Below are 20,272 nucleotides of genomic sequence, written 5' to 3'. Positions count from 1 at the left end.
CGAGTTCTCGGACGCGACCCTTGACCTGTGCCCTAAATTACGTCTGTGTATCAATTGGGAAAGTACAAAGTACTAGTTGTGCAAACTTCACCTCGCGTAATTCAATTGAGTCATTCAGGAAACGTGCAGTTTCTTTTGTCGTCAGAACTATTGCCTTTGTTTGGGCTGTAGGAATCTTATGTTAAAAGGCAAGACAGTTGTACAGTTGCTCTTGGTTTTTCGAAGATCTTGCTCCCGCGATTTAGAAACAGACCTGTCAGACAACAAGCACGCTCTGTTGGAGATTGCCAAGACCGCTTCTGCGATGCTGACAAGAGTTTTGAATGCCTCTAAATCATGCTGGTAAGTGAATGCAACTTTTTTCGGTAAATCTACTCCAAGGGACAGTGCTTTGAAAAAGAAATCTTACCCTCGCAGGGACCCGTCGGTCGATCAAACAAATGATTATTTCAGGCGTCATGCAGCGCTATTAGGGAGTTTACGAAACCACGACGGCAGCGGCGACGGGAACGTCACTGAACAAAAGAATTAATGAGCAGAACAATGGCTGTGCACGTGCGTTATAATTCTTGGTACATTTCTTTGCCGTCTTCTGCAAGACAACGACGTGAAATGACTAAATTTTGGGTTGTCTGGAGGACCTTAACCAAGATGGCTAATTTTTTAATTTTTTATTTCAAATTTATCGCTGTGTTCCGGATTTAGTTTTGCGATAGTTTTGACAATGATAAACAAAGTAAATGATTTTAGGGTATCGCGAGATCGTAGGTAAAATATAAATTCATTTTTTAATCGACGTTGTCCTTGGCTTCGCCGTCGTGGTTTCGTAAACTCCCTATTCTAATTACGGCGGAGGCGTTGCGTGACGTCTCGGAAATGGGCTTTAGCGTTTAGTCTTGAGGGCAGTTCACATCTTTCAGCTCGACATACAAAAATTCTTCCATGTACGTCAAAGTCTAAATATAAATCCAACAGTTGGGAAAGACCTTGGCCTTCGCGATTCTATATTCGCGCGTAGCGAATAGACAGTGCACGTGTGTCACACGTGAAAGTAACATTAAGCGTGGCGCATCTAAAATATCAAAACTTGTGGTATTGAAAGATTGAGTCATTTTTTATATATTGCTGTTAGAAACTGAAGACTTTCCTTGAACGTTTCTTTCGTGTTCAGGATATAAATTTGCTATTTTTCGTTCTCTATGATCGTACATGGATCATGTATTAAACTTATTCCTTTGCCGCTGTTTGCCGACCAGCTGCTCGATCGAACAGGCGAGGTCCCATTTAAAATTGAAGTGACTAGTTGCTTTTCAATGAAGCGCAATGTTGCGATGGAATGGTCACGTTGCAACTTCAAAGAGATCCAGGTGCACAGTGGATTAAAAACTTGTTTCATATAAAAATGGAGAATCGACTGAAAACCTGCCAGCAAATCAAGGATTTTGAATATGACGTCAGCTACGCTCGAGCAAACACACAGAGTTAATTATTCACGCTTTGTTTACGTGAGAGGGTTAGCGAAAACGAAAAGCACTCAGAACTTTCAAGTTGTTGTAGACTTGCCAGCGATTTGTTTTGCTTATTGCATTGTGCTCGTGAGCTTGATAGCATTGCCTGGGCAGGAAATAGATCGAAGACATCGCTAGCTTCCTGTGGGGAGTTTGAGGAAATATGACTAACACAAGATCGAGAGAGCGTTTCAGGTTTGTTTGAATCTTTCGAACGAATACGGGTATTGCTTAACTCGATTTATTTGTAACAACAAGTGGCAGGTTATAGCTATGTAAAAAAAAAAATTAACGTGAAATAACTCGATATATGTTTTAAAAGAACAGATAATTCTGTCCCAGAGAATCGAATTTTTTCGTTCTTATAAAATTAATACTAACTGCGTAATAGTACTGTACTGGATATGTACAACGAGGCGGGTATTTCGATATCAAGCCGGCTGCAAAACACGGACCAAACATCACTGTAGCAATCGTTACGGCGATAAAAAAGAACAGAAAGTTTTCTATTGTTTAATACAGAGAAAAACCGTGGCCTGTATCGGACAGACACGAATCAGTGACCTTGGTACAACGTTATTTGAACAACTTTTCCTTCGCGTCAAGATTTAAAATATTTACATTAAAACATCGGTCACACTTTCGTCTGGTTTGCAATATATGGAGAGCAGTATGGACAGGCACAAATGAGCTTTTCAAATTAAAAATATCTTACAAAGCAGATGATATACTGGTATAGGAATCGACTTCTTGACCCGCAAAATAATATATATTGTTTTTATCACAGTGCTCTAACCTGATTATTACAACGTAAATTATTATTATTAGCTTTTGAAGTATTCTTGTCGATAACGTCGCATTGTTCAGTTCAGCTACCGGAAAACTGCTTATTATTATTGTTTTTTTTTTTTAATACGTGCATTACTATATATACTTCGACCTATTCTTGTCATATTCTCCTACGGATCCGGGACGCAGTTTGCGAGACGAACTCACGTAGGAAGGCGAGCTTTTCATTGTAGGTAACTTCCTCTAAGCTACTTCTGGTGTGTTTCAGTAATGTAGGAATTGGATTGAAAACTCTGACCTTATGCATTTTTTTGCCACATTTAATTTGAATCCTATCGAGAGAAACTGTTTTGCATCGCAAAACGCAATTACTGTTGTCTTTGTATTTACTTGTTCGTCCTGGCTGGAGTCCAGTTATGGTGAAGTGTTTACAGTACACGAATCTACAAGACGTGCAGCCTTATGTTACCGGACTGGACCCATGGCATCGATCGGATTCCGGATGACAAAAAGTGCGTCAAAGTTTTACATGTGAATGCACGGCGTCATTAAATATAATTTACGAGTCACGATTCCAATTTGAATAGAAAAGACCTTGTTACGGCAGTACACTCTTTATTCTTTTCAAGAATACAGTCGGACCTCCGTTTGCAACCACCTCTCGTAAGCGACCGCCTCTCTTCAGTGACCAGTTTTCCAAAATACCAAAAATTTCTGAGTCAGATCACTATATTTTGAACCTTTTGTAAAAGGCTACCTTTAGAGCTAAAAGTTTGAAATTGTCTTTTGTTTTTAACCTCCCATAAGTGACCTCTTGACAGATAATAGTGCAGAAATTGGATTCCTGGGTAGCTGAAGGAAATTTCTCAATGGAAAGTACCGGATTTTTTTTCTCGATATTGGCTTTTCACGTGAATAAAACATTTAAAACATGGGGTTAGTCTCTGCAGTCACCATATGCTAATGAGGCAAAATTTTGACCCAATATGGTGTAACTTTATATTAAGCCCTTGTAAGCAACCACCTGGGTTTGACATTTTGGGTAGTCGCTAACAGGAGGTTCGACTGTATTGTGTTTCCGGCCGAGGCTGAATATTATTATTTTTCTGCCGATGTGAGATTGAAAATACTCTTGTGAATATTCTTAGATTATAGCGTATGACATTTCTGTTTTTCGTGTCTGGATGGTGTTAAAGTAATTTTAGAGCAAGCCTGCGGGTATTAAAGCCTGATACCACGCGCATGGCAACTTGCAGCATATAGCTAGTGCTGTTTTTGGTGCTTTTTGGCTATTTCTGTGGCTTAGAGAAAGGAAGAATTTTATACGGTTTAGTTAAAAACAGATAATTGTATAATTGTTTTTACAAAATTTCAACACAAAAATTTTATTCAGCCCAGGCTGAAGGTAAGAGAAAACGAACGAGACACGATTTTAAAACAACGTTTTGGGAATGAATTAACGTACCTAGCTACCGTGTTTCTTTGTTGTTTGGCCGCTTCTAAGATGGTTTTGAAGCGGCCTAGCAAGTCGGATAACTTACTCGTCAGTTTGTTACTGTTAGTTTTCCTCACTGATTGTACTCAGGTTTTCAGTTTAACCTAAAATTTCTGTCTCTCTAGTTGCACAGAGTACTTCGATGCTGCTGTGAAGGACGCGTTTCCGAGAAACAGATCGACAGTACGTATACTAGACGCGGGTGCGGGGCGCGGTTCAACCGCGTCCTACTTGCGGTCTCTGGGATACAATAACATTGATGCCTTAACAGTATCCAAAGAAAGACTGGACCGTGCAGAGAGAAGCGGACTGTACAGAAATTTTCTTTTCACTGCATTAAAAGCGGAATCCACTTTGTACGCCACAGGTGCGTTTGACGCCGTGATCTGCGCGGATGGCGTTTTTCCGGACGAAGTGGATCCTGATGCAATGGACGAGATGTTGCGCCTTGTTAAACCAGGTAGCGTTTTTTTTTTTTTGTTGCAGTCATTTGATTTGAAAAACCTTGAATTGTCACAGTCGGTCAAAGTTTTCCCTTCCCTCAAAAAATTCAATTTGACAATCATTTCCAAGGTACACACTTTTTATACACACTTGTCCATACCAGAATTTCAATTTGACGCCCTTCACGGATCTTCATGTTTTAAATTTTCTAAACGTTAGATACTGGCTCTACATCCGTTCATCATTTGTGTTGTCATGTGTGAAGAGAAGTGTTTCGTAATGACTCGCGCTATAGTAGAACCCCGACCCGTTAGTGACCGTGCTAACGGAATTCCACTCTATTTCCTCTGTTTTAGACATAACTTATTGTTTGTGGATCTTGTCAAAGTAGTCCTTAGGCGCTCATTTCCTCGAGCGGGCGAACGCGAAGTACACGTTAGAGCCTGAGCACAGGTTCTATCATACGGTGACGTCATGAAGTTTCGCGTAAAATAGGGTGAGTGGAAGAGAAGCCCCTGGGTATATGACTGGTTTTTTTAAACCTATCTCTTTTGTGTGTGTTTCAGGAGGCATTGTTTGCTTCACGATGGACGCTGCTCAATTCGACGATGCCCACAACAGCTACAGGTTAAAATGCGAGGAGCTGGTGGCCAAGGGAAAGTGGAAATTAGTATCTCAGGGAATTACATCACAGTATTTTGAACCGGAAAATGACAGCAACCACAACTTTGGCGAAACTCTCCCTGATGACATCTATGTGTTAGTGTTTGTGGTCATTGACAACTAATGAAACATAGCATCTACTGAAAGTCAACCTCGATGGTTACAGCAAAATGCTATAGAGAATTTAGTTTCTTCAATTCGCCTATGCGTAGTGAAAACTTTTTCCTTTGCGGAGACCAGTGGATTTTTATGCTGGACTGGCTTCAAATTTAGAGTAGTGAGGTTTAAAAATCGCAAGTGCTGGAGCGGCCAATACTGATTTAAAAAGTTTCAGTGTGCTGTAGTTCTGAGTCCAAAAGAGACCAAACATTTTCAGAAATACCGCGAAAACTTGACAAGAAACCGTATAGACATGAAATAATGATAGCAACTATTTTTGCAGGTAAAAGACGAAGTTAAGCCGATCTTTTTCCGGAATACATCGAAAAGTAATTAAGCATCCCTAAGTCGGACGTTTAAGATAAAAGTTTAAGGTATAAAATGGGCTGAATCGTTTGGACTATATTTAGACTGATAACAATTTAGTGCTTGAATGTCAGTGTAAAAAGGTCAACAAACATTGAGCCGACTTTAAAACTGCTGAGATAACTATATTATAAAGGGTTTAATAGTATGGACAGTCAGTATAATTTGTAATATATGGATTGTATATGGCTTTTATCTATGATGTTTATTTAACATTGCAAATCAATTAATTTTTAAGATTGTTTATGGCGACCGCGTTAGCGGTAATCTTTGTAACATAGAGCGGTTTTCAATGCGAGTGTCGTAAAACCAAAACCACAGTAATCACTCTAGCCAATCACAAAGCACACAGGCAATACAGTGAACCAATCAAAACTCCAAGAAATTACGTGTTGCTGGCGCAAAACGCGGGAAAAGGTGTGCGAGCGAGGCGCGATTGGTTAGTTTTAGTTTGACTTCTGATTGGATGAAAAAGTGGCGCACATTTTTTTAAGCCAAACGTGTATAGTAGTTGGTGCAAAACCATTTCTTTTCGACACTCCAATAATAATCGCTCTATTAGAATAATTAAGGAATACAATGTCTTCGACATCACAGAGTTCTACATCGATGTACTGTACATAGTTAATTTTGTCTCAAGTTACTTCTATTGTATAAGAGATGGATTTTTTTTTTACATTTAAGTATTACCAATGGAAAACTGGTGTAAAAATATTTCTTCCTTATAATGTACCTGGTACAATTCTTTTCAGTTTTCTGAAACAATAAAACTGGAAAATAATATTATGGATGAACAGTAGCAGGAGGGGATAATTAATATACTCACTTCGGTGGGCGGTGCCGTTTATAGTCCAGCCTTAAACTGTCCCTTCCCCGCTTTATGTAGACTTACAGGTCAACCCTTATATAGAGCGGAGGAAAGGCAGTTCAGGGACCGGGCTAATCTGTTCACAGATGAAGACGTCTGTTGTTTTTTTTTCTTTGCTACAAGTTTAGATCTGTGATACTTGTATTTCTTATCTTAGATTTTAATACTTTTTATTTTATAGAGGACCTCCCTGAAAACCACGTATTTACATGACGGGCGCTTCCTCTTTAAAGATTGTTTTTATTATTATTATTATTATTATTATTATTATTATTATTATTATTATTATTATTATTATTATTATAAGTTATTCTTTTCGATCTCGTTAGCGATGCGAAATAGAGGGGCTGTGGATTTGACAAGCGACTAGGGTATTTCTACTTCTCCTTAGATGGGATGCTGCGATCAAATTGCTTAAACCGCCAGCTACGCAGGCTACTGTGTGAGAAGTGTCTAATCCAAGAGCAATACACAATGTCCCCGGCTAGGGCTCGAACCCGGACCGCTAGATCCGGAGGCGAGCGCACTGACCATGAGGCCACTGCGCCTCCACTACTCCTCACTTTCTTAAAGGAGAAACCATTCATTTCACTATCGTGTTTAATACCAAACACCTTCTTTAAGACCGGACAAAGTTTTGTATCAAATCGTGCTTTCCAGAAAAATGTTCGTTACGTTTCGCGGTTGCTTTCCAAAAAAAATATTCGTTATGTTTCGTGGTTTTTAGTAGCTGAATACAGGTCATGCACCGGGAGGTTCTAGTTACTGTCGGACTATAGTAAAGCGTGATCATTGACTTCGTAAGACTCAATTCAACTTTAAATGACTCTGAGATCAAAACCGAATTAAAAGCGAGCTAAGGTCCTCGGATAGCCTGCAAGCATTCCCGTACTAACAGAAAGCTTTCCCGTACGGACGAAAGACCGTGTACATCGATTTATGCTCTCACTACAATTTTCGCGCGTCCCGCTGTCGAGAATCTCTGGACGCTAGCTATGCAGGCTAGGCCTCGGACTCAGACTACGTAAATAAAAGCACGTGACGTCATCAAGCAAATGAAGTTATTCCCTAATATGTGATTGAGAAAATTACTTCATTTTGATTGGCGGGAATAGGCAAAGCTTGATTGATTGTTAATTGGCGCTACAGTGTAAAATGTAGAATACGGTATTCCGAAAGCAAAGACTCAGGACGCCGTACTGCCTGCAACGACACCTCACATTTTGGACAGAAAAGCCACACCCCGCATATCTTTTAATTTTTGAAATCCATCTTGTGCACGATACAGACAAAAATGCGCTCTCCACACAGTATTTTAGACTAATACAGTAGAACTTCTCTGCAACGGCCACCTTGGGGACAGGGGAATGTGGCCGTTGAAGAGAGTTGGTCATTATGGTCCATTATGGGGAGGTAGGAGTGCATAATAGACCTGTTTTCCTATTTTAGCATCTCTATACCTAACACAATCAAAAGAGATCAATGTCGCGTGGTACGGATCAAGTTTGGTCACCTTCTACGGTAAAAAATGGGTTTTGTATCGTCAATGTTGAGAGGTTATTTTTGGCAGTCAGGAGGCGTTTTAGTGGCCGTAGACGTGGTGAAGAGGTGATCGTTGTAGAGAGGTTAAAATAAGAGTGAATGTATAGACTGTCCGCAGGTACCAAAAACAGTGGCCCTTGAGGAGACGTGGCCGTTAGTGTAGGTTCGACTGTAAAAAGAAACCACGTTAATACGGTCATCTAAATTGAGTGACGTCTTAACAGATATATCACAATTGCACTTCTAAACAACTGTTCTTTAATAAGCATTCGAAATGTATCAGTGTGTAAAATAGTAACAATGGAAAGATGAACATTGAAGGTTTGAGCATAGTTAGAAGTTTGAGTGGCTAATATGGGGTAAAATCATAAAGGATTACACAGGTTGAAATTTCAGAATGCGGCCGTTGGCCGGTTTTCCTTGAAGAAGATGTATGAGCGTTTCATCGGGACAAAAAAATTGGTCGTAACTGCGAGGAACTGCGAGGTGACCGTAAGGCGGGGTTCTATCTGTGAGCCCGCGACATTGACCTGCGAGCTTTTTCATCAATTTGGCGCATGCTTCCCTTCATGTGATACAAATATGGCGGACGAGGATTTCGGTTTTAACGCCTAGCGTCTAGTTTTTGTGTAAATTTTTCCCAATTATCCTCACCAGCAAGGTTTATTTTAATATCTAGAGTACCAGCGTGGAAGCCGAATCAGACAGGAAGACAAAGAGACTGTCAGAAAGAAGATTACTTTTTAATACGCACCGCGTGACAGACTGACCTGCGCGAAGAGCGCTGAAACGTTAGACATAACAAAAGCTCAAGACACATGTCTTTACCATTAGGAGCAACGCCGCGTGTCGCCCGAGATTACCGACAGTTTAGCCAGAGCCCTTTGTCACAGCCATTTCAAGGAGGTTCAGCGGCCGCTATGGCCCAAGCTGGTAAGAGTTTACTTAAATATATCGTAGGAAATTTTAAAACACTTTTGTTTTCGTACGGTTTGTTTTCCGGGTTTGACCGTCGACACAAAATCTGATGTTTCCATATGCAGGCTTTTCTTTGAAGGCACGTCTTCCTAATTTTATAGCGCTTTGCTTTTGTTTAAGCGTGTGCTTGAGTTCGATCGGTAGCCACTTTAAAGTGTTGCTGAAGTGTACATGGTGATGGTTAAGGTTGGTCGTTTGTCAGATCAGAGAGCTTGTGAAATCAAAGTACATGTAATAGGGTCTTTCAGAAACCGATGCAGTCAATGTACGTGCAAAAGTCGCACAATGTTACGAGTTCCTTTCAAGAGCAAGGTGTGATTATTACATACAGGTCAACGTAACAATGTAGAGGAGAATTTATGTCCCGGGACCATATGTGTACAATATCAGATTCACACACAACGGTGTAACACAAACTGTTGAAAGCAAACATCTTTTCTGATATTGAAACTTGGCTTTGACAGTACTCACCATTTGTAACTGCCCAATCCGCATGCAAAGGAAGCCATGTTTGATAGCCCAGGGCTAGTAGATTTTGCATAGCCATAACTTTGCATTGTAGAGAAGTGGAGGTGGTGGAGGTTGTTTTTCTGTGAATCTAGTATTGCTAGGATTTTTGTGGGTATTTGTTCATGCCAGTGACATGGACTGGCCCCAAGGGAAATAGTGAGTGTTGTTTCCGTGAGACTCTCGATGTTTTCCCAGGCAAAGCCAATAGGAACATTGAGGGTTGAGGGGAAACAAAACTCACTATTTCCCTTGGGGTTAGTCATTTAAAAGTGTTTTGCCATACCTCCCAACTCAACTGTGAAAAAGATAATTATTTGCTCAATGCCAGTGGAACAAATTTACCATGGTTTCAAGGTACACGACCTGATCACGTGCGAGTCAAAAAATTCAAGTTGTTGTTTCCCTAGGCAGTGTAGTAATGCTGGTTTGCTTACAGTACTAGCGATCTCTGTCCATCTCACCTGAGAGTGATCAGTTGAAAACTAGCTCTGATATTTTCTCCTGTTCTCGGAGTAGAACCAGTGGGAGAAGTCTAGTCTTTCCAACTTTGATGCTAGTTCAGGCAATCTTGTTGCAGGTGGCTGCATGGGGCTGCAAGAAGTAAGCTTGAATAACTGTCAGTAGCTCCTTTCAAATACAACTCAGCATTTTGTATTTTCATCCATGCACGTTTTCATGAGTCACAATGCAGCCAAATTCCTCTGAACTAGAAAGCTTTAGATCCTTTTTTAAAAAATTAAACTAAAAAGCAAATTTTGAAGCAATTGTTCTTCTCTTGATTGTCACTTGAAACCGAAAAGTTAGCTCAGTGAAGTTCAGTCTGTGATTGACGGTTGTTGTCTCGTTAGCCAATTAAATTATTTGAACAGTTCTTACAAGGATTGTGATCAGCTTATTTTAGTGTGCTTTATCATAGAACAGATGCATGCTGATGCCACTTTTACTTGTTTGGAAAATAAAGTTTGGTTTGAAAATTCAGCCAAATGCATGGGGAAATTAATGGATTCTTTATCATAAAACAAATAAAGAAGCCTCGACTGCGCTCTGTTCTGTTGTAAAGCAGTTAGGAAGCAGTAGAGCACTCAAGAAGTAGGGAGAAACGCTCAACTACATGTACATGTCGTGTTTTCCCCAGGTACACTTCTTTTGCGCTCTATCGCTTCCTGCGTGCTATACAACAGAACAGAGCACAGTCAAGGTTTCTTTATTTGTCAAACAAAGTGACTGCAACTGTACAGGACAAGAATTGTGAAGTAAATTTGGGATAGTTATTCCTGTAGCCACCTGTAATGTTAATTTTTTTGTTTGCTGAATTTCATTCCTTGCAGCAAGATTTCGTCCACCTTATCACCCTGGACCTCAAGCAATGATGGGACAGGTTTGTATTTTTCCCCTTGATTCATCAAAAAGATTTTGACACTGGCAATTTGTGAAAATAGCTCTTTTTGTCCCTATGTGAACACATTAAAAGTATTTTGAACAAATATAAGCTGAAGGTTTACTCCCTAAATTTTATGGTACAGGTGTGTATCTGATGGTGTGCCATTGAAGCGAATTCTGGTTTCTTGCAGGCTCCAAACCAGTGGGGACAGATGAGCTATGGGCAGCCAAGATTTGCAACCCAGAGACTTATTTCACAGGTCAGTAGTACAGCTGTAGTGTAAATAGTCATTATTGTTACCTTTTTTCGTTTTTGGTGTGGCTAATGGCCTGATGATTATAGTCTATACATAATTTTCTTGGAAAGCTACAGACTCTGTCAACTTAATTCTGTCCTGTACTAGCTTATATTTACTTTACATATTGTGAATATTATGCTTACTGTACACTGGATAAAACCAAATGTGTAACATTATCTACATGTAACTATTCCTGTTATTACTGAGAAAAGAATTGTTGAGAATGTACATACGTTTTAATGTGTTTTTGACTTTTGTTTGCACTTAATCAAAGAAAATTAGTCCTTTTCAAACTAAGAAAATTCAACTGTTGCTCTGTCGCTCTGTTGAGGACAGGTGATAGAAAATTGATCTCATTCCTCATGGTTACTCATTCCTTTTGGAACACTTCACTGTGGCAAGGTGGCAATGTAGAATTAGGGCAAAAACTCTATGAAATGATATTGGGAATGAAATACCAGACTGTGTTTTTGCCAAAAGAAAACAGAAACTTTATGTTATGCTGTAGTATGGACAGGGCCCAAAGTGAAAACAAGTATCATTTACCATACATCTGGCACAAAGGGAAAGTGATCTGGGAAGGATATGATTTATCTTCGTCCTTTTCTTGACCTGTCATGGTCTTTAAAGAAGCTACGTCACGGTTTGCGCATATTGAAAAGTTTAGCCTCAATTTTTCAAATTTGTCGTTTGTAATCCGTGTTAATCTTCTCCATCCTTAGCCATCCTTGTTCCTTTATGGTTTATCATTATCTCTTTGGTGTTTTCTATCTTATTAAACTGTTATTTCAAATTTTCTTACCATTTAAAGATAATTTAGTATGTGGCCAAAATAACTCAAAATACTGTGGCCGACCTCCTTTAAAGAAATATCAAACAACCTCAAGCCCTTCCACCCCAAAACATTCACCAGCTAGCACTACAACCATACTCAGTTTCTGACTCTGTCCAGATGTAGGATCAGGAGTCAGCTGGGATGTAGCTAAGGGCCTACTGCCGGCTGATTTCGCTGGCTGAAACAAACTTAAATCAGGTTGAAATCTCACACAAAAACCAATACTTGAGGTAACTTTGGAGCGGCAAAGTCCAGAAAGGCTGGCTGGGCCTGTTAGTGAGCCAGCTTAGTGTTTTTTTTAGCTACGGTACATCCCTGAGTCAGGGTTTCATAGCTATGAGGGCGGCAAAGGGTATTTTTGTGATTTGTGAATGGCCTAATTTTTCTTTCATGAAATGTGAAATGGCTTGTTTTTTTCTCGTGAATTGTGATTTCATTAGAAGCTCTGAACCATGATTTTCCAAAATAATTCTCTGTGAAATGAGAAAGAAGTATTTAATTCGTTGTGAACCGTGATTCTGGTCTTGTCTTCTATTATTTTTGACAGTACATGTAATTAACAATATTGCGTGACTGTGAACAATGCACAGAACAATAAGCTGACAGATGATAAAGACGTCTAACAAGGCTGTGCTTGGGTGTAACTTTCAAATATCATAAGTTACATAAGTTTGTGTTAAAAAAATGCCATTTTGTTTTTGTGAAACGTGAATGTTGATTTTATTTCCCGTGAATTGTGAAAAGACCAATTTATTTTCCATGAAACGTGATCTGATCCCCCCTTTCCACCCTCAACTATTAGTTATTAGATTACTTGTAGACAGAGTAATGTTGAAAATTGCATTCATTTACAGGCAACTGATATTCGCATTCCAAAGCCTCCAAAGCCTCCAGAGAAACCGTTAATGCCTTACATGAGGTTTAGTAGGAAGGTGAGCTCAAACTGAAAATCTAGTATGTTTTGGTATCCTTTTACCGTGTAGCAAGGATTTTGGGATTTTGGTTTGACATATATATTGCTTGTAGACTCATTGTACCAGGCTTTAAGCCAGGATTTGGAAAGTGTTAGTCCAAATTTTGACACAGGTCATTATCTCATGTAGAAGGAGTTTCAACATTTTTGGAAGCTACATGTGTAACTTTAGAGACACCAGAACTAAATAATTTTTCTGTTGAGCATATTGAAAAGGCTTAATATGCAAAATGGATGTTATGAACTGTTTGATTTTTACTTGTTGTGTGCGTCTTTCTGAATATTGTTCAGTTGCACAGAATTGCCTACAGTTGTACCTTGTTGTATAATCTCCATATCTTTCTACCAAAAATGCTTCAAATAATTAAAGGATGTTTTGATTCTTTTTTCTATGTAGGTGTGGGATCAAGTAAAGCTCCAAAATCCAGAGTCAAAATTATGGGAAATTGGGAGAATCATTGGGCAAATGTGGAGAGATCTCAGTGACCCAGAAAAACAGGTATTAATTATTTACAATGCAGTCTGTTGCAAATTCTATGTGACGGTTTTGTTATCTGACAAAAATGAGTACAAGTAGGTAGTTTGATAAGCAACATCAGAATCTTTTGTGCCTGGTTTTATAAAGTTAGCAGTTTGCTGAAAAACTGAAAATTATCAGTTGCGGCATGATTCCTTTGAAAGGTACATGTATGTTGATTGTGCATCATTCTGTTAAACATTGTAAATGTAGCTAGTATACATGAAATTCCAGTCAAACAGAGGAAGAAATATTACAAATGAACACAACATAACTAGAAATTCCAACTGGCAGAAGGCAATGAGTTGGCTTTTTACAAAGTGTAAACAAGTACAGTGGGGTGAACTTTGGAGTAGTGAGTCTGGGAACAGATCTAGGTAGTGGTGGAGTAGATATTATGAACTCTGCAACTCTGGACTGTAAGACCAACATCCTTAACCATTTGGTCGTGGAGCTGCCTTGTCCTCGTACAACAGAAAATACATTAAAATACACGAGTCCTTTTAATATCACTAATAATTTCCCTCATTTCTAGGAACACTTGGATGAATACGAAGTTGAAAAGGTGAGGCTTCCTTTTGTGTTGGTGCTGATTTTAATTCATTAATTTCAACTGTTTGTCTGCAAGTTCTGTGTACTGTAACACAACAGATGTATTGAATGCAAGCACTACTTACCTGGTATTGATAAAAATGTGTAGTCATGTCATTCATGAACTATATGTCCCTTTTTGGATTGGGGGATGGGGCTACATTTGTATACTTTTCAACTGCTTCATAAACTTACCATTGAGATCACTCTCTATACATCACCACATATCTCTATTAATTCCAAGGAGGGTAGAAAATTAATTGCATTTCTTAACTCTTTTAGCACTTGTTTTGTGATGTGGTTTATCGTAGCATGTACATAAATGGGGTGACGGTGGATGACACCTCTCCTTGGGAATTTTCATTGTTGTAAGATGAGTATTTTCTCTTCTTTTATTTTAGCAAGAGTACAATGAGGCAATGAAAGCTTACCACAACTCTCCAGCTTATCAAGCATGGATTGTGGCAAAAGGAAGAGGTACATCATGTTTCTTACTGCTTTTTGTTGGTTTAATTCACTGTGTATTTGTGTTCTAGCTCTACGCACTTTAAAACTATACCCATTCATAAAAATCAGAAAGAATTCATGGCTGCTTTTTCTTCAGTTGCTTTTGTTTTATTTATTTTAAAAAATTATGTGACTCAACATTTCTGACAACTGGTTATCTGACCTTCATGCCTCAAAGTAAATTATGTCAAAATGGTACAGTATACCACTGAAATGTTTGTGATGTCTTTACTATACTTGCAAGCAGCATGGCCAAGTGATTAGGGTGCCGAACTTGAAATCTAGAGGTCGCGGGTTCAAGTCCTGCTTTGACCACTATGCTGTGGAGTTGTTTCTTGGTAGACCCTGGTTCAACTCCTTGGCCATGCTTGTTAATAGCCAACTGGTCTGTCTCCTGTCAGTTGGGATTTTAAACCATGTTATATTCATTTGCATTATTTGTTTTATCATTTGGTTTCATTGGCCCTGAAAATCCCCATTGGGGGAGTGGCCATTTAAGATATTTACATTGATTTATTTAGGCTTAGTGAAGACCATAGAAACATTAATATCTCTTTATAAATTTCTCTCTCTCTCTTCCTTGTGCAAACAAATTTAAATGTATGGATGTTTTGAATAACAGACAATTTCAAGATAAATGTCTCTTTTTCTTCCAGCACAAGCTGCTCTTCAAGAACAGCAAGCAATGGAAAGAGCCATGATGGGTTCTATGCCTTTTGGGGTGAGTCATTTTGCATGAGTAACCTTCATTTTACTTCAGAGAGTGGTCAGCCATGCAAATAACTGAACCTGATTCACTACTCTGGAAGTACATGTATGATTGAACCACCAAGTTATTGGGGGTGACATTCATCATTCAAGTAATTGGAGGTTTGTGCAGTGGGGGAGGGGAGGGGAGTGACAAGTGATGGACTACAAAGCATCCCACTATCTGGGGGGGGGGGGGGGTATCCATCTTGGAGATGACATTTCTTGTTGAAAACACCCTAACCAGACAACTGTGGTATGGTAATTCTGATTGAGCAAAGATAATTGGACACTCTTACTAATGATTCTGCTGCACGGATTCACCGTTGCGAATGTCATCTCTCTTTTATAATGTCTTGTTATGTTATCTATTTTAATGACATTTTCGAGCATTTCTGTCGACAGAAACTAGATGATGCAAGGTTTGGCATTCAACCAGTGGATGATGATGATGGTAATTATACTATAACCACAATGTGTACTTCTCTAAATAGGCAGGAGACGCAATATGCGGAAATTTGTATAAGGCCACTTTAGAACAATAAGCAGAATCGTCATAAAAACGTACAGAAAAGTTCTAAAATCTTCAAACGTAACATACCCTATGTCCTTAGCACAGGGACAAATATTGCAAAATAGGGCTTTCCTTGTACTTTATGGGATGTTTAAGTTAGTATGATAACTGTTTATAGTTTCTGCTAACTCGGGAAATGTAGAAATGTTCATGTAGATGATCTTTTTTATTCGGAGCATTTTGAGACCGAGTCTTCAGATAGGGGAGGAGTTTTTTTTTACATTTTGATTCCCTTTCTGTTTGTTATTTTCCAGAACTTTCCAATGCCTTAGATTGTAAACCTTTCTCTGATATCTCCTCGGCACCGACTTGATATGTTTTTTTTTATTATCATTATTGTTGTTTTTTCAGACGAAGATGACGCCTTCTCTGTGAAGCACATATCCGCGGCTCGGTTTCATCGAAATCACAAGTTGATGTCGGAAATATTCAGCGATACGGTGGTTAGAGACGTCAGAACAGGTCAGATGTATGAACACCCCGGGCAGATGCGCTTACTGCAAATTTAGTGCACACACTATATCCTTGATCAAGATCATTTTTAATACCTTCCCATGTTTTGTGTTTTAGTTGTGACGAAGTCTCGTTTGGGAGTACTTAAACGCCAAGTACAGTCACTCATAGCACATCAGGTAACTCTTCGTTTCTGTTGCTCTGCTCGTTTTCGCTTTTTTGTAGAAGTAAGAAAAGTTTTCATTTCCAGTGACTTTTACTACTCACTTATTCCTCGTATATAGCGTACCAGTTATTTGGGGAAGGGCCGAGAACAGGTTATCATAATTGTACAATTGCGAATGCGATTGTACCGCTCGTTGTACCCTTATAATTTACCTTGCCACGAATTACTACCACAACTTGCTCCTGTCTGGCCTCGTTTAGTTCAGTCGGTAAAGCAACGGTTATCTTACATGGAGGCCGTGAGATCGAATCCATCCGAGGTTAAAGATTTATATCAATTAAACTGGAAGTGCACAGAAAGTCGTAACTTAATAAAGGGTTTCAATTTAAATTCCTACCCAGAACAACATCAACGAATAATTCTTTGTTTAAAATCGGAAGAAAAGATGACTTTTAAAAGTGCTTTTTGCCTCAATTTGTTTTTGTTTCTTGTTTTCTTTTTGTTTTTGCCAGAAAAAGCTTGAAAGTGAGCTGCAACAGATTGAAGAGAAGTTTGAGAGCAAAAAGCGGAAGTTTATTGACGACAGCGAGAAGTTTAACGACGCCCTTAAAAAGGTACAATATTTAGTTTCTGCTTGTGTAAAGCTTTGTGAACAGAACAGGATTTTGCATATTGTAGCATCAAAAAAAAACTGGTGATTTAGTTCATTTAACCTTCTCGAACCTCCCTACGACTCAAAGGAGCAACCAAGAATAAAACTGTTTGTATCCACTAAGATCGCGAGACTAAAGGTTTGGTTAGAGACTATGATCTAGGTTTGGTTAATCCGTGGGAATGCCCAAAGTTCTAGCAAGCCAAGAACGAAACGGGGCAGAAACAAAGCGCATTATAAAGCAATTGCCAGTTGGACCTCACTGCCGCGTGAGCTCAAGAAACTTATGCCAAAAAGGATTTTAAACACAAACTGAAACAGTTTTTACTTAACCATTTTTAACCCTAGTTCGTAGTAGTATTTTTAATCGTAATTCTAGTTTTAAACCATGGGTGAAGTCTTAAGTTTTCAGGTAGTCTTTCATTACTATTCTGTGTTTTAGACTGATTGGAGGCCTCCATAAAACATTTATGTATTGTTGTTATTATTATTACTATTATTATTGTTATTGTTGTTGTTGTTGTTGTTGTTGTTCTTGTTGTTGTTGTTGCTTTTGTTATTGTTATTATTGTTGTTAGTTGTTGCTGTTATTGTTATTGTTATTATGTTATTGTTATTATCATCATCGTTACAACTTTGAAGTGAATGTTTTCTTCTGCTGGCTTTAATTTACTATTGCACGCGCGCATAGGACGAAAGCTCAAGTAATCTGCGCGCTTAAAGGAAAACGTCAGTGTTTTTCGATTTTTATGACGTCAACATGAGCACAAAAAGCAAAACTGACAGTGAATTTTCTCGCGTTTCCTTCGGTGAATTTGGTTCAGTTGTAACCACACACAATTCCTATAAAATACGCTATTTTTGTGAAAATCTGTCAGAGCTAATCTAATATATTTAGAAGAATGACAAATTACGGAATATTGGAAAAACCGTCTGAACAACCTTGACTTTTTACTAATTCAAAATGTCAGGCAATATCATTTCCATGATGTGGCAAAGTATGAAAAAATTTCACCGAAGGAAAGTATCAATATTGCGGAGTTTAGGCCAAAATGGGAATACATCTGCCTGTCATCAGATGATATGTTGCCATGGTAACGCCCTTAGTCCAAAAATTGACAACCAAAGGATAAACCTTATTTTAACAGTAACTATACTGGTAAATCTCTACAGGGAAAACTTCAAGAGAAATTAACTAAGGTTTCTTTTCTAACTCGCACTCTACAGGGAGGGTGTTCGTTAAAACTCTAGGGAGGCACCTTAAAGGACTTTTTTACGGACAGTCCAGTTCTCACAGTTGACTTCCTTTCTTATCGATGTTGTGAGAACTGTGAAAGTAACGGTGTTCGAGAAATTATTTGTCATTTGAGGACATATTTCGCGGCATATTTTGAATCGGTTTGTAATTATTTCTGTGAAGATCGTAGGGGATAACTGGTGTCTTCAAAGCGGCTGGTTTCATACAAAAGGGTCAAAGGCGGGGAAATCGGTTTTTCAAAGACGCGTTAATTATACAGCCACGTAAGGAAATCACAAATTATCCAGGTGGAGGGGGTGAGGGGGTGGTACTGAGTAGTGCGATTAAACCCTTTAGTGGACCCTCCAGTGTCACTCAAAGTCGCGCATGCGCGTCATCGGGACGCACGTCTTTTATCAAGTAATATATATTTTCTTGTTTCAACTAGTTGTGTGAACCTCCAAGTGAGAACGAGACGAATTTGAACGAAGTGGTTTCAGGCAAGAGCAATGACAGCGAACCTTCCCCGGGAGAAAGTAAATCAGCTACCACTTGACTCTGGTCGCAGGCTTCGTTTTGTAGCGAATCAACGTCGACTTGACTCTAGCCGCGGACTTCGTTTTGTAGCTAGCTGATCGTAAACTATTTGGGGACGCAGTGCCTCGCAGGAAGATACAAAGCAACGTTTTGTAACACTGTGCCCTTCTGGGGAACAAGTGGGTTTTGAAGGTCACTTAGTAACACTTTGCTAATAAAAAAGGAAATAATTGTATAGGAGTTCTGTGTACAAGTAGATTGACTCTGGCCGCAGGGTTACGGTTTTGTAGCAAGCTGGTCCTAAAATAATTATTTTAAGCTGAGGGCCCCAAGTTTATCAGTAACTTAAGTTACTGTCACGGGTCACCCTCATTAAATAAAGTCTTTCACTTCACTTCACTTCAAATATATTGGAGATGCAGTGCCTTGCAGGGAGATACATAGTAACGTTTTGTAGCACTATGCCCCTCTAGCTAACAGTTGTCATCTTGTACGTCACGTAGTAACACTTCGCGAGCAGCATTACGTGACGATATAAATAAAGGCAGTAATTGTGAAGGGGCTCTGTGTACAAGTAGATTGTTTTGAGGGGAAGGAGCCTGCGATCGTTAAGGTTATGTGGTGTTGCAAAAACAAGGAACATGACAAGTGGCGTATCCTGGTGACGATGAATATTCATAATATCCAATGAGGGATTGCCACGTCACCTTTAAGCTGACGTGGATATCCCTCAGTAGATAATATGAATTTACCATGAACAGGTATCCTTTTAAATGGAATTGACTGTAGATCGCCGAGTTTTCTAGCGAACATTCTTTAAAACGATAAGTAATCATTTTATTAGGGTGGAAAGAATGGCGTAATTTCCGCTGTCTAAAGAGGCGCCAATTATAAGGAACATCATTTGCTTTTGTCCTGTGGCGGTAGAGAGGGCAAAAACTTTAGTTTTCGAGGCTAACATTCTGTAAATATCTTCTTAGGCTTTCCCTCATGGTACTACTATTTCGTTAAAGGTGCACGTAACATCTTTAAACAAAACATGAAAAGTCACCTAATAGATCTCACCTTATAAACTTAAAGATTCTTTGTGTTGAAATGCCCCTAGACATACATTTATTTATTAAAATAAACTTAAAGATTTAGGGCTACTGTGTAGAACAGTTTCAAATATTGTTCAGCTAACATGAATTGGGTGCAAGAGAAGGTTCTGTAATATAGCAAGCATTCTGAAGCAGTATTCTTTGTGTTGAAATGCCCCTAGACATACATTTATTTATTAAAATGGTGTATCTTGTTTTTGTTTTGTCCTGTTTTCTCTCTCGTTCACCTATTTGTGAACAAGTGAATTTTCTTAGAATAACAAGATGTACACAACACTCTTGGTATCGTTAGTCACGGTATCAGTTCCTTGTTGATTGCGTTCAAATTATTCATATGCATTTTTAACTTTTCCGTCTCTGACTTGTAATGCTGTGGCCCCCA

General features: G+C 38.9%; 2 protein-coding genes across 3 annotated transcripts; both read left to right on the top strand.

Moving 5' to 3' along the window:
• Window positions 1-55: 55 nt before the first annotated feature.
• Window positions 56-6,205, top strand: LOC110067085 (uncharacterized). Of its 2 annotated transcripts, none has more exons than XM_020774375.2 (3): window positions 56-342; window positions 3,918-4,252; window positions 4,803-6,205. In XM_020774375.2, the coding sequence occupies exons 1-3, from the start codon at window positions 179-181 to the stop codon at window positions 5,021-5,023; spliced, it is 720 nt and encodes a 239-aa protein (XP_020630034.1). In that variant the 5' UTR covers window positions 56-178; the 3' UTR covers window positions 5,024-6,205. The 2 variants fall into 2 exon arrangements, with proteins under 2 accessions (XP_020630034.1, XP_020630035.1); XM_020774376.2 differs by lacking the exon at window positions 56-342 and adding an exon at window positions 1,352-1,703.
• Window positions 6,206-8,392: 2,187 nt separating this feature from the next.
• LOC110067084 (SWI/SNF-related matrix-associated actin-dependent regulator of chromatin subfamily E member 1-like) lies at window positions 8,393-20,086 on the top strand. Its single transcript, XM_020774374.2, has 13 exons — window positions 8,393-8,767; window positions 10,651-10,700; window positions 10,894-10,962; window positions 12,691-12,768; window positions 13,207-13,308; window positions 13,862-13,891; window positions 14,319-14,394; window positions 15,081-15,145; window positions 15,577-15,625; window positions 16,097-16,207; window positions 16,316-16,377; window positions 16,877-16,978; window positions 18,702-20,086. Exons 1-13 carry the CDS (start codon window positions 8,653-8,655, stop codon window positions 18,807-18,809), a joined length of 1,017 nt encoding a protein of 338 aa, XP_020630033.1. The 5' UTR covers window positions 8,393-8,652; the 3' UTR covers window positions 18,810-20,086.
• Window positions 20,087-20,272: the final 186 nt, after the last annotated feature.

The sequence above is a fragment of the Orbicella faveolata genome, unplaced genomic scaffold (genome assembly GCF_042242905.1).
Source record: "Orbicella faveolata isolate gen_17 unplaced genomic scaffold, um_ofav_v1 contig_13, whole genome shotgun sequence".
NCBI classification, from domain to species: Eukaryota; Metazoa; Cnidaria; class Anthozoa; order Scleractinia; family Merulinidae; genus Orbicella; species Orbicella faveolata.
The sequence above is the reverse complement of the archived record's forward strand: the minus strand, read 5'-3'. Positions and strand labels throughout refer to the sequence as shown.

Excerpts from the sequence above, each read along its gene's own strand:
- LOC110067084 (XM_020774374.2), top strand. The coding sequence starts at position 8,653 with ATGTCTTTACCATTAGGAGCAACGCCGCGTGTCGCCCGAGATTACCGA. Across the intron at positions 14,395-15,080 it reads GATTGTGGCAAAAGGAAGAG|CACAAGCTGCTCTTCAAGAA; the intron begins GTACATCATGTT and ends TTTTTCTTCCAG. Across the intron at positions 15,626-16,096 it reads ACCAGTGGATGATGATGATG|ACGAAGATGACGCCTTCTCT; the intron begins GTAATTATACTA and ends TTGTTTTTTCAG.
- LOC110067085 (XM_020774375.2), top strand. The coding sequence starts at position 179 with ATGTTAAAAGGCAAGACAGTTGTACAGTTGCTCTTGGTTTTTCGAAGA. Across the intron at positions 343-3,917 it reads AATGCCTCTAAATCATGCTG|TTGCACAGAGTACTTCGATG; the intron begins GTAAGTGAATGC and ends CTGTCTCTCTAG. Across the intron at positions 4,253-4,802 it reads GTTGCGCCTTGTTAAACCAG|GAGGCATTGTTTGCTTCACG; the intron begins GTAGCGTTTTTT and ends TGTGTGTTTCAG.